The following is a 14,253-nucleotide window of genomic DNA, read 5'->3' on the forward strand; positions in this document are numbered from 1 at the left end:
GTTGAATAACCCCAATCATTCGGGGGACGAAAGCAAGCGGTTTCCTTATCTAAACATTCCCGTAATGCATTTTGGTTTGTTTTTTCGTTTGCCCAAAGAGAAATTATTTTTATTTACTTTGAATCTTTCTAACTTTGAAAGGAGACTGATTCTGCTGGTGTAAATAGGAGAAAGTCCATAACGTTCGAAGATAAATGATTTGTATGGAAAAAAAATTGATACTGTAATTACAAAAAAATCGGACCAAGCAATTAAAAATCGGGGAAAAAATTGACCAAAATCATGACCTTACCCCTTCAATAAATTTCTATAAGTAGTAAAAGTAGTATTTGGGATAAAAAACCCGTAAAACTACATGTATTCAGAAATGACAATAAATAACAACAGTATTGCATAAGTTAAAATTCTTTCAAGTCTGCAGACACGTGTTTTATATTATATATAATTTAAATGTTTAACATTTCACAACAAAATATATTGTAAAAATTACATCAAAATATTTACATTTTCCAGTGTCTTTGCCTGTGATAACACTATGTTTCGATTTTGTACTATTAAAGCCAAAACTTCAAATAATGTATAATTGAGGCGCCAGCGGGATTTGGTTATTTATATTTTATACTTAATCGAACAATGGCATAAACTTATATAGATATAAGTAATTAGGAATCATTCTTTGAGTATTATGAGGTGATAATTTTGGTGGGGGCGTGGTCAATAAAGCCCTTTATTGGATTTGATTACGCCCCGATCAAAATTATCACCTCATAATACTCAAAGAATGATTTCTTATTCCTAAATTAATTATATAACCGGTAGGCTTAATTATAAACCGGCAAATCTTCGTTCTTAGCATGTCATGTTGATCATTTATAGCGAGCGCAGCTCGCCGGCGCGCAGCGCCGGCGCGAAGCGAGCTCTACCGGCAAGGCGTATGTGAATAGAAAATTCGGACTAGTTGCACATTCATTCAACGGATTTTTTTGGCGTCAGTAAATCGGACCAGTAATGCATCGTTTTAATCGTCCCAGTAGTTCCCTGTAATCATGGCAATTTTTATCACTTCACACTCTCACGAGAATCAGCAAGACAAATTTAGACAGTAAAAACAATAACGATGTAAGCGACATACAGTCAATGTTACCTCTAAAGTTCACCTCAGTACACTTTCAATCAAAAATAATCGTGTGACGTCACAAACGTTTACACATTGATCCGATATATTTTTTCGGAGTCAGTAAATTTTGACCCACAATTCATAGTACCAATGGTTTCCAACCTCACGTTCCAACATCACGTTCTCCCGAGAATCAAAGTAAAACCTTTGAAAAGCTTATAAGATGTGTAATTTTAAGAACATCATGCTTTTTAAGTAAATAAAACAGTATACTTCGCATACTTTTATTTCTCAGGGGAGTTTTAAAGAGTAAGACGACACTTAACCAACGTCAGCTTTGACGTCACAATAAGCACTGATAAGGGGAAATTACTCTAATTGAAGTTATTGTAAATCTGCTGAAATGACCAAAATCCTCTTAAAATCTTGCAAAGGCTAAGATAAAGAACAGCTAACGAATAAGGACATTTCTTCAGATACAGGAAACAGTTGTAAATTGTACTAATTTGGATGAATGCTCACAAATATTTTATTCACTATAATTACGGTAATTTCCTGAAACGTAACGTTATACGTAGCAGCGCCTTTTTTTAAAGGGGGTGGGTGGGTGGATGGCAGCCTCATCCAAAAAATCTTTGCAAGCAAAAAGAAAAATAAATCATGAAAATTCTAATCCTTCAGCTCTTTAGCAGTTCAATGGTTTCTTTATTTTCACTTCCATTTATTACATGCGGGGGGGGGGGGGGGGGCAACACCATGTTCTTTTAACATGATAAGCAAATATTTTTAAGCGTAAATTAAAAATGAAATTAAACATTAATTTATTTTTTTTTAAGTGGAGGGGCAAATCCATGGTAAGTCGATTTTCTATGTATAAATTGACAAAAATGAAAAAAAAATTTAGCATGGGGGGAGCTCTATGATGAGTCAAGTTTTATATGTAAGTTTAAGAAAAAATGTCTACTGCAAAAAAAAAGAAGGGGAAATCAATCAATCAATCATAATCACAATCACTTTAAAAGAGGAGACGCAGTGCAATGAATATTTATATATTAAAATCTTTATTATTTAACAACATTGTATCTGAGATTAAACTATTGTTCTACATATAAATAAATAAATTATAACAAATCTTATAAACTATGAATAATGAAAATTTACTGAAAAATAGGTATGTTTTATTTTTTGGCATTCAAATTTCACGTTGTTAATTTTATTTTATTAATTTATTATAATTCATTGTTTGATCACATGCTGTGCTCGCCCAAACGGTCGCACCGTAAAACATATTACAAAGGTGGATAAAATTCGGTGTCACTTTTTTTTGTAAACAAAATCAAAGTGTAATTGATAAAGACGAGTAGGAATATTTTTAAACAAATGCAGAATTCCATTTTTTGTGTGACAAGTTAAATCAATATTCTTCAGTATTAGCTGTAAAAATTTCTAGGATCCGCCACCAAAAATGACGACATATGTGACGTAATCAAGTTAAACAAATGGAAGCTAGCCCGTGTTGTTGCTTGACAGAGGCCATTGACAAACAGTGCAAATGGCAAAGTAAATTTGTTTTTTAGTCAGTGATGTACCTGTAACTCTGTAGAGAGAGCTTGTGATCTCTTGGTTTTGGGGCCGATGACTGAATCAATAATATCCACAATTTGCTTTATGGATTTTTACTGAACTGATATCTCCTCCGAATTTCCTCGTCACACATATTGTCAATAGAAAAACATTCCCGAAAAACCCTGTCGGCTCTTCTTCGCCCTAATTGATGAAACATCACGTTGGCCACCATTGTTATTTAGCGTTATTAAGTGTTAATGAAGCCCCATTGGCATCATTAAAATATGGGAATTTAATGGAGTTTAAATGAACAAATTCGTTCATTTAAACTTTGATACAACGGAAATTAATGACTCATTAAATATATGGAGTTTGATAATGCTTTAATAACCCATTAAATATTGATACAACTGGATCCAGTTGTATAAAATGATTTCATTTAATAAATAAATCTTAACAAAATCAACGATCTTTATTGACAAATTGACAAAAAGGTTTTATTTATTGCCGTTACTTGTACCATTCGTATAATCATGTTTTCAAAACGAATGAACATAAAAAAACGATAAACTATTTTTAGATGTGTTCAACATTAAAATTTACACCCCCCCCCCGAAAAAAAATGAAAGAAAGGAATTTCATTATCAGGGATAACAGTAAATTATTTGTATAGTTAGTTGGGTAAAGGACAGATTGCTCACAACAAGATACAGGTATTTAAACACTAGAAATTATTGTAGCTTACGATATACTTCACACTAAATTACTTCACACAAAATTACAAGTATACAGTACTACGGATTTAATTTAAGCACGATATATTTCTGTGTTCGTTTCCCTGTTAAACACTGCCAGTGTCTTCTTCCATTCTGAAAGAAGAAAAAAATCGAGATCACGTATAAATTAGTTTTAAAATACTAATGTTAAATTTGTGAAAACTTTCTGCTCAACAAAATGCGTTAAAAGCTAACATTTGGCTATTTCGTTTGGATAATAAAAAAGACACAATAACCTCGAAGTATTAAAAGTTTAAAAAGAGTTGTTTTCATTGCTAAAATCCTCATTAACAGTCATCACCTTTCTCCCGAATAATAGCATTTGTTTCAGTTTACTACAAACGAAACAAAGTCGTCATACATAAAACTCCTTGTTATCAGGTCATTACATATTTATGTATGTAAATTGCATTTTTTGTATACCAAAAAAAAACAACATTGTTTTAATTTTCTGAAAATTCTTATATCGAAATAACCAATGACATTTCCTATTTTACAATGGGAGTTGTTTAGGTTGATTTCTCTATATCAGGTAGTATGTAAGTTTTGATATTTAGAAATATATTTACATATGCATACAAAGCATCTCCTTTGATGTCCTCTTTTTAGCCTTAAATCATGCGTTGTATGTTTTTCTGGCATGCAATTATGTAAACGATTTTACCATATTAAGAATTTATGTAATATCATTCAAAATCAAAACATGAAATGTAATATCTAACGTAAAGATGGCATGATTGATTCAATTTATTTTCCTTGGAAGCTCACAATGTCGTTAATCAAGTTAACTTTGTTATTTCTTTCATTTCTTTTTATTGGCCATTGTTGTTTGTGTTTCTCGTTTCTCCAACTACCATCGATGTCAAAATAAATTGCAAGAGTAGATTTCCAACTGCTTAAGACATTTGATTCTGATGACATTTTTAAAGTATTTGTGCTGTTGACGTTTTCTTCCTTCATTATTTAAAGAAGGCACCGACCTTAAGGTTGCTTATCTCTCCGTTTCTTACTGCATTTCACTTTCTATATTTTGAATTCTCACACTCTTAATCAAAATGGTGTAAACGTGTAGGAGTATTTCTTCCATTTTTGTTATGTATTCTTCAAATGCTTTCTCAATTTTATCATTTTTGGTGTCTCAGACAAGTTAATCTTGCTTTATCATCCGTGTATTTTGCATAATATGTGTATATTCATGTACATGATTGTATCTTTAGATTTAGCTTTCCACGTTATAATATCTGATGTTTTAAACAATTTTGTTTCTAGGAATTTAAAGACATGCTTTTCATACCATTCTGAAAGAAAAATTATATCATAAACTTTAAGATGTAGTTCGATTTTGTCTTTTAATATGACCATGAACTTTGACTTTTGTGTCATTTTGATCGGGAACAGACGCTTCAATTCATTCATGAGGTCTGGAAGATATAGTTTACTAGACAAAGTATGGTTAAAAAAATCAAATTCAAATGATAAGTTAGGTCTTGGCATGAGTTATATATCCATCATTCTTAAAAGTAACAAAATTTAATACAATGCAACTGTCAAAGTAATATGTTATGATGATAAACGGTCGACAAAGAGTAACACGAATATTGATGAGTAAAGTAGACAACTTTTGTAAATGCACTAAAATAATCTCCAAAAACCCAGGAATAAGTCTTTGTTAAAGCTTGTTATTTTTCGAGTGCATGGTACTGGTATATCGCTAATATCAAATACAAAACATCTTTAACTTGAGATGCGTATACAAGCAGTGGATATGTAAAAGCCGTGCCATTTACCAATTTGTTGTCAAACTTATTCAATAGAATAATTACAATGTGCCAGATATTTATGTCAGTGTCAAGGTGTTAAATCTGCACCCGCGAAAGATGTAGTTTCGTAAAATTAAATCCATATACTAGTATACCAAATGAGAAACCTGTGGAGGGTATATAGGCACTATTGTCTTTACTTTATCTTACATGTCATGCGATTTTTTCACATGGGATTTTATTTTAAATACAATTCATTGTTAGGAAGAATGTCACAGTATGGAAATATTTCATACAATAGCACCGCGTGAAAAGTTGAATTACAATTTATATTACAGCACAAAAAAAATTTGCTAGTTTCTGAGTGATTAACCTAATTTTTCACATTGATTCTCTGGAAATGGTACAACCACGGGCTGAGAAGATTTTGTCATCTGTAAATGCTATTGTGTGTTAAATGTATATTGATGCAACGTTGCCTGATTGTTGAATTTTTGTTTGTTAAATCAAAAATCAAAAACATTTCTTTTTCTTAATTTAGTTTCTTACTAATTACATGATAAAATATTAACAATATCTTAAAAGTTGACTTTTGTATACATTGCTCCCTACTCACTTATTGTCAAGTCTGTTTGTCTGACATAGCAACTCTCACACAATCATATTATGTTCTTTTACTCGTAATTGGTTGAATATAATGTATCAAAAAGATAGTAAATGTAACATTGATTTTGAATTGTTTAATACATCATGTTAGTCAATTCTCTTTGCCTATATGTCACACTGGAAACAAGCAAAATTTCTATACAATATATTAGTAATATATCGTTCATTGACATCGTTATATTTTCAGATTATGGATGGATATATAAACGTCAATGTTTATTACCTACCACTATCTTTTTAAAATATATTTATTAAAACGTCGTTCATTTTCATTGAATGTCAATTCACCGACATACCGCCATTAATCAATATACGATGTTTTGCAAATACGTTTCCATAAACCATATATCAAAACACCACGTTCGTCTCTAAGTTATTCCAGTAGATTGAGTTCAGTAAATTTATTTTAAAAGAATAGATCATTGTACTAATTTACAAACATATTGATGATCTTTGCTTATTCAATGCCTTAATGTAGAATAGTCGTCTCCATCTTCTGACGGTGATGGTGTAACGGGGGCTGTATCACGTATATAACTGTAATCAGAGAGATCCGCACTGTGATTGGGTACAGCGCATGCGTGGTCGTAAGTGTCGTCATCTTGTTCTGTTTGTTCGTGTAAATGATTATAGACGTCCTCGGTCCTTTCGTATTCTTGTTTTCCAGACAAATTGTATCCTGGTGTAGCTTTCGAAAATGCTACTCTTTGCTGAAATATTTCAAAAAATAATAAACATGTAAGCATTACATTTATGGGTATTCTGAATTGTGGTACATTTGCCAAAAGGTAAGGTGACGTTTATGAAATTATGCATGCTCTTACTGATAATGTGGGAACGTATTGCTGACTAAAAATAATTAAAATCTAGTAAACAAAGAAATAGATTGTCAACACATTTTTATACTTTTTAATTTAATTTTATTACTATCATTTTAATACTTGCATATAACTGTAGTATGAATCATGGACGAAATGCTGGTTACAAGGGGCGTTCTATAAATAATGTCATTGTTGTTACAAAAATTACACAATAAGATATTTTATGTTATTTTCTTTAATGATTACGCATGATTATGCAATCTGATCGGTGACATTATTTATTGAACACCCTTTGTATATCTCATTGTCAAGTGTTGAAATATCTTATCATTAATAATTAAAAATCATTATACATAATTAATGTTAGGACTTATCCTTGATATTCACCTTTACATTGTTTGTTGGATTGACATTTTTATATATACATTAAGCTATTCTTTCTGATGATTTATATTTTTAGTAGCTCGATTTGTATACCATATGCTCTATGTGGAACTTTTAAAAATGAAGTCCGAAGCTGCCCTAAAATTAACGAACTTTGAAAAAAAAATATGAACTTTTATTTCATCCAAAGTTAAGAACACTTTGACCAAAAAATATTTTATTAAATTGCATTCCAACCTTTTATTGCCATTTTTCTTTTAATAAAAAATGCGTCAAATATTTTTTAAATTCCTTACACACAAAAGCAATGACAATTTTTAAGCATAATTGTAGTTTATGCATACAATTTACGTCACCAATGTTGTTAGCGTTTTAATGTGTCAATGCATATACATGTATGCATTGTTTCGCAACTGCTGTATTTAGATATTGCAAATGATATATGCATATTTAATAGATATTATAAAAGCATAACAGTTTACTTTTAATGGCTAGAAATAAGCGCTTTTATGCATCTGTGGTCATTTGTTATGTGTTCGTAAATTGAAGTTTCGACCTCTCCTAGATCCTTGAACCAATTCAAACACACTTTCATTTAATATTATTTACCTCCTTAGCGTTCTTGAAAGAAATTTTAGCAGCACTGTCAACAAATTCTGCACCACGGTTCACTTTATTATCTGCCACCATTACGTAAGTTTTCTTTCTTTGAAAACAAAAATATAACGACTCAATGAAATTTATTTCCGTTCCATATACATGTATTAATAATATTTTGTGAAAGGGTATTTTTTGTTTAAAAAACTTACCTTTTTCTGGTTCGACATTTTAATTTTCTGTATGTTAAGGTCGTTGCCACACCAAGAATTAATCCGCCAAAAAATGTCCCAAGCGTTACTCCAATGTTAGTGTCTTTAATTAAAAAGAGTTATAATGATTACGGTTGATGAGTTACAATTACAAGATTACCGTAATTGATGACATACAGTCAATTTTACGTATAAAAATTCATGATTTGAATAAAAGAAATATGTTATATATAGATTTTATATAACTTATCGATTACTTACCTTGATTCTGACTTTTGGAACTCTTAAATTTTCTTAGAGGATCTTGAAAAAATATTCATAGAAGAGCATGCACACAATTAGCTGCAGTTGAGTTTTTTTTCATGAAGTGGAATATTTGACTAATGTTTGAATTGCAGACGTGAATATTATATTCAAAATTTCTAACAAACATATTAAATACTATTCCATTAAGATAAAACTTTGCGACCCTCAATTAATGAGCTCCAATTTATCATATCTTAATAGCACAACGATTTGACAACCTCGTACCTGTATATTGAAAAGTTCAATTCTAAAAGTAATTCATTAAAATGTAAAATAAGATTGCCATGGCTGATGCTATGCAGAAATTCTCAATGAAAACTCAATTGATTTATCTATGTAATCTAGGTCCATTGTTCGTAGTTGTTTCTTATTCATAAAATAAAAAAAATGTTACTTAAAATATCATATAAGCATAATCTAATGAGATAAAAATTGTGTTAAAAACTGATTAATATTACTTTTTTTACACGCAAACTCAACCAATTTGAATCTTTCTGCACATGTGCATCTTTCTTGTTCACATATTCCAGAATTATTACTTCCGGTGCATTGGTCATGTAAACTACAAAACCCACTGACGGGAACATTATCTGAAATTATAAACATTGTTGATTTTATTGGATAAAAAACCCTGAAAGGATGAGTCTTAACAAATTTAAATTTTACTGCTGAGCATGAAATATATCTTGAACGTTTACCACATGTAACGTGTTTATAGTAATAGTACAACAGGTATACATGAACCAACAACGCATTTTTCGCGTTCATGGTAACTCAGCTTTATATCATCAGTACAATGTGTAATTTACACAATTTACATTATGAACCAATCCTTTTCACAAGAACGATTTGAAATTTACTTCAATGTCATAGTCGTTAAAAAGCATAACCTACTGACGATAAATTAGGAGCAAAAACATAGACAAACTTTACAAACCTTTCAGGCAGCTATCTGTTTCAAATGCAGAATAGCCATTTATACATTTGCATTTTCCTTGGAAACAACCTGAGAACGGTTGGATGCACTGTTCTGTTAACTCGCACGAATTATTTAATTCTAGATTACCTAGAATGCAATGAAAATAACAGAAGACAACTATAATGATTTTTCATTTTAAAATGGTTTTGCCCAAAAGCCCAACTTTTAATAAAAAACAATTGAATATTATATGAAAACACCATTTAACTGACGTATTGATGCTTTTACATGTATTTAACATTTCCTTTAAAAATCCAACAGCAACTTTTGCAACCGTACCTAACCTTTTTATCATCCTAATTATCCTCATTCACAGTGAGAGAAATTAAATTTAGAATATAACTTTTTTTTTATTTAATTTATAATCAATAAAAGTTTGTTAACTGATAATTAAAGTCATAGATTCCTTATTATGGACATGATGATTTCTAAGATTAGATACCCCGTATCCGTCTAAAAGAAAGGTAATGAAAAGATAAAAAAAGCCTTTTTTCAAATGTTCAACAATATTGTATTAAAATGTATTTAAATAATGTGTGTTTCATGCAATACAAGCTAATCAAGTCTTGTCAACCTTCATAATGTATATTTACAATGATTTTTAATAAGTACAAACTAAAAAAAATATGTCCAATGGCCGATATAGATATAAAGATCGTGTACTAGATTTCTGTGAGATGAACAGGACAGTGGTTTGCAACACAATTTTTGCACATATGGACAAGTACACTTTGGTTTCCCAGCTGTAGGAACAAAAAATCAAATCGATTAGATCTTGATCACCAAGGGATGGAGGAGATCAGTCATGGACGGACATACATAGTTGTAGACCTTAAACGAGATGAAGGAAGCTTTTAAGGTCAGACGACACGTTACTAGAAAACGATTTTTTTTTAAATTTTCAACGGCCTTATAATATATCAAATAAGAACATTATTATTTATTTACATTTTTTAAAAGGATTAAACTTTTAAAAATAAATATTGTTATGCCAAAAAAAATTATATCAGCAATTCAAGTGTATTTTGAATAAAATTATAAGTAAATTGCATACTCCAGTATCATGCACAAATGCCAGGTACGGAACCCTATTTTTTTTTGCAAAAAAGCTTGTCAAAAAAGTAAAAAATTAACAACAAATTTCTGGAAAAAGTTATTTTAAATTGATAAACGTGTCGTCTGACCTTACGCTGGACCTAGATTTCTGCACAAGAGACCGTACATGATGAAAACTACATCAATGGAAAGTTGTATAATATAAAGGAATTTTGCTGGGGTAAAGGAAAAGCGTGAAAGAAGAATGAATTACATCTGATATATGGACTCCTATATCAGAGAGAAAGGGGATCTGATAATAAAACAGCAAGGACAATACAGAGATGAAATTCTATTTTTAGACGTAAAGAAACAAAGATAAGGAGAGGACATTTGAAGTACACGGCGAAACAAACGAAAACGTACCGAGTATCAAGGATTTGAAATATCAAAGAACTTTATAAATTCACCAAAAATGATACCCAGAAAACAAACAATTTTATAGTTCTTAAAGACCAGCATGGCAACATTTTTTTCCAAGAACAGTGACATTGTGAAAAAATGGGCAGAGCATTTTAGATCAGTTTTGAGTGGAAGATATCCATATTAACCACTAGATATTGAAATCGTTAACAAAAACATAAGAAAACTCAATAACAGTGTGGAGGAAATAAGTGTAGTTGAAACACAGAGAGTCATCGGAGAGATGAAGGACAACAAGATTGCAGCGATAAATTACATCCCAGAAGAGTTACTAGAAGCAAATATTGAAGCAACAACGATTTATACTGCATAACCTTATAATATTAAAATACAATTAGAATAGAAAAGTGGAACTATTGTGAAAATTTCGAGAAAGGGAGATAAAATAGAATGCAACACCCGGCGTGAAATCACCTTTTACCAACAATAAGTACAGTGTCTAACCGATTTCATGATTTCTTGATTAATTTGATTCTTGGACAAGGTAAAACAACACGTTGATGGATATATGAGAAAGTAGCAGGCATGCTTTTGTCCAGAAAGACCAAATTTCGTATGACAAAACATCATAGAGCAGCCGGGGGAGGAACTTCAACATCGTTCATCGGGAAATTTTATGGAAACTTTCAAGACTGTACGGCTATCATAAATGATTATTGACATCATCATCGGTATTTCAGTGTAGTGATTTGGTTACATGTAACAATGACCAAACTTAATGGTCCCCCGTAACATCAAGACCGAAACAGGACTGTAAGCTATCACCTCTGCTTTTTAGTGGCCATATACCGGGTCGTGAGGGGATCAAGCAGAGATTAGAAAAACGGCATTAGGTAGAAATGCTTTTTTAGAAATTGTAAAAATTTGTTAATCGCAAGTAAGTAAGTAAGTAAGTAAGACCTAAGTAAGTAAGTAAGTAGGTAAGTAAAGAATAAAAAATAAAAAAATCAAATAAAATAAAAATTCTTTACAAAGTCTCTGGCAATATCTGTTTGTAGTCCAAGAAGCAAACTAAATGACATGTTAATATGACTGTTCTATGTATGTTTCATATCCCTGACTAAGAGCGTATGTAATAGCTTTAAAGCGACGGTAAACAAATACTTCATACAAATAACAACAATATGAATATAAATAAAGGCATTGAGTGTTTGTGTTTGGATGTCATCGGTCCTTTAACACTTCTAAGCTGTGCACAATTTTTTTGCAGACAAATTAATGCGCGGTATACAATTTGTCTGCGCAGCCTTGGTGTGTTATATTACCAACGATATTTTGAATAAACATGCAATGTATAATTGAAAGAAAAAATAAAGCAAATATATAAAAGATACTTAATTATCTCCAAATAACATTTTTGAGATTGTTCCCTTATTTTGGATAAATTGTGTGTTATATACACAATGGGTTTGGTGTATAATCCTTATTACTGTTATCTTTATAATGTATGAAAATCTATAAATGTTACTATATATAAACCACTACAAACATTGCTACACGTTATCTTTTCGCATTTAATATCCATACAATAAATATATTAGCTTCCCCGTGATATTCAATATGTTTAAAACACAATAAACCTTTACTTGTTTAATACTAAACGTTTTTGCTATCTTACTTTTCAAACACTTTCTGTCCATCAGAACAAATCCAGGCAAACAATAACAAATACAGTCATTGTATAGACGGACACACTGAGCATTGTTTATCGAACAGGAACTAGTATCATTCCACATTATGTATTCACCTGTAAAATGAGTTGTGTTTCTACATTATTTAAAACGAATTTATTACTACCTTTTAAAAAGTTTATAATGGTGACATCTTTAGTAAAAAAAAATCAGTTAGATTCTTTTCTATCCTTATTTATTCATTACGTGTACATATGTTTAGTAAATGACTCACTTGCGTTCCAAGACGAACAATTGATATCAAGAGTTTCCGTAAACGGTCCTGGACAAAAGGAGAACACCTTTTTCGTATCGCCTATCGTAAGATCAATTTTTCCGAGTGAGTTTCCATAAATAGTCAAATCATTCATCTGGAAATTGCATGTTTTAGTACAGGTGGTAACTGTGATAAAAAAAATATTATGTGACCTTCATAATCGTTTGAAATGCAAGGAAGGAAAAAAATAAGGTGTGTGTTCTGGATTCTGTTTCAGTATTCAATACAATATTTTATTTATTAATAGTTGGTTCTAAATGCTTAATGTCGTTATTAATTTGAAGACATCTGTCATATGGTTTTCCTTATTTATTGAGTAGTTTGAAATATGACAATATTAATCATTCAAAAATTACATTTATTCTACTGAGGTATAGGTCTGTGAGTTTTCGTATTGATTCACAATATCTTAATAACTGTTAGGTTTATTTTAATGACATTATGCATTAACATATAAACAATAGACAATATAATTTATGTTTAAAATTTTTGCATTTTACCAACTAATACATTACACTATAAACTGACACGATCTTGATCTTTATAATATTTACGGTTTCTAAATCGACCAGATGGACAATTGATGGGGGCGCAACATAAACAGTGTTAAATTGATATAAAAATCAACTTCTGCTGTAATTTATTTCTCATTTTCATTAATTGTCTCACGCAAGGCTCATTTGACAACTCTCACGGTATTTTATTAAATGATTACGATTTTATGGAGAGCACAAATTACGTTGTTAGCTTACATTGTCAATACATTTAAGCCTAAGAAACTAGTTTATCATGAAGTTGACTTTTGAGAATTAGATTTAAACTATTTTAAAGTCATTTTGTTATAACCCTTTGTTATGAATTCTTTAACGAAAGTAATTAGAGTACAATAATTCAATATGATACCAAAAACTTTAAATAGAAATTGGCGACAATAATGAAAATTACTTTTAAAAGCCTACCATCTTGTAAGATGTCCTGTACGGTACTTAAACCAAAGAAACATTTGTGTTCGATATTTCTAAATCGTGCAACCGTATCCAAACACATATCTCTTGAAAAAGAAGAAACAGTGTTATTTTAAAACTGCCATACGACATAGAAACATATCTTTATTTTTATGGTTATGATTTACGTTCCTATAGAATTTGTTTGTTGTTTAAAACGAATGTTGAAATAAGTATTGTTTTTTGTTTGTAATGATGTGATTAAATGGCGAGTAGCACATAAAGAATTATTAATATCTAACATAATGTTTGTTGTTCAAAAGCAATTTGTTGATTGTCTTAATTTTCCTATCCATGATTTACTTATATTAAAGTTTCAAATTTAATTACATACTTTCAAATTAAGCTAACATTTTTGGCAAATCAAATTAATTCATTATATATGCAACAGACTGCTAGTTAGTTAGCAGTGTTTTATTTTTACTTTTTTCTTACCTTTCAATAGAAGTGAACATTGATTCATGTATCATCAGAGTAAAATCTACCGATTAAAATAAAAACGAAGAAATAAATATAAACATTCATAATTTAACGATTGATCAATAGAACATCATCAGATTAAAACTATAAGAACAAAAAAGAATTTAAACTATAACAGAA

At 30.4% G+C, this 14,253-nt stretch overlaps 1 protein-coding gene across 1 annotated transcript; it reads right to left on the minus strand.

Annotated features, from left to right (window-relative positions):
* Nucleotides 1-5,732: 5,732 nt before the first annotated feature.
* Nucleotides 5,733-13,877, minus strand: LOC128159394 (uncharacterized). Its single transcript, XM_052822469.1, has 9 exons — nucleotides 13,609-13,877; nucleotides 12,608-12,775; nucleotides 12,321-12,449; nucleotides 9,143-9,271; nucleotides 8,664-8,795; nucleotides 8,161-8,202; nucleotides 7,900-8,002; nucleotides 7,700-7,796; nucleotides 5,733-6,595 (listed from the first exon to the last, which is right to left on the minus strand). The coding sequence occupies exons 1-9, from the start codon at nucleotides 13,694-13,696 to the stop codon at nucleotides 6,347-6,349; spliced, it is 1,137 nt and encodes a 378-aa protein (XP_052678429.1). The 5' UTR covers nucleotides 13,697-13,877; the 3' UTR covers nucleotides 5,733-6,346.
* Between the last annotated feature and the right edge of the window lie 376 nt (nucleotides 13,878-14,253).

Source organism: Crassostrea angulata, chromosome 8 (assembly GCF_025612915.1).
Source record: "Crassostrea angulata isolate pt1a10 chromosome 8, ASM2561291v2, whole genome shotgun sequence".
Lineage (NCBI taxonomy): Eukaryota > Metazoa > Mollusca > Bivalvia > Ostreida > Ostreidae > Magallana > Magallana angulata.

Excerpts from the sequence above, each read along its gene's own strand:
- LOC128159394 (XM_052822469.1), bottom strand. The coding sequence starts at position 13,696 with ATGTGTTTGGATACGGTTGCACGATTTAGAAATATCGAACACAAATGT. Across the intron at positions 9,272-12,320 it reads GGACAGAAAGTGTTTGAAAA|GTAATCTAGAATTAAATAAT; the intron begins GTAAGATAGCAA and ends ATTGCATTCTAG. Across the intron at positions 6,596-7,699 it reads CTTTCAAGAACGCTAAGGAG|CAAAGAGTAGCATTTTCGAA; the intron begins GTAAATAATATT and ends GAAATATTTCAG.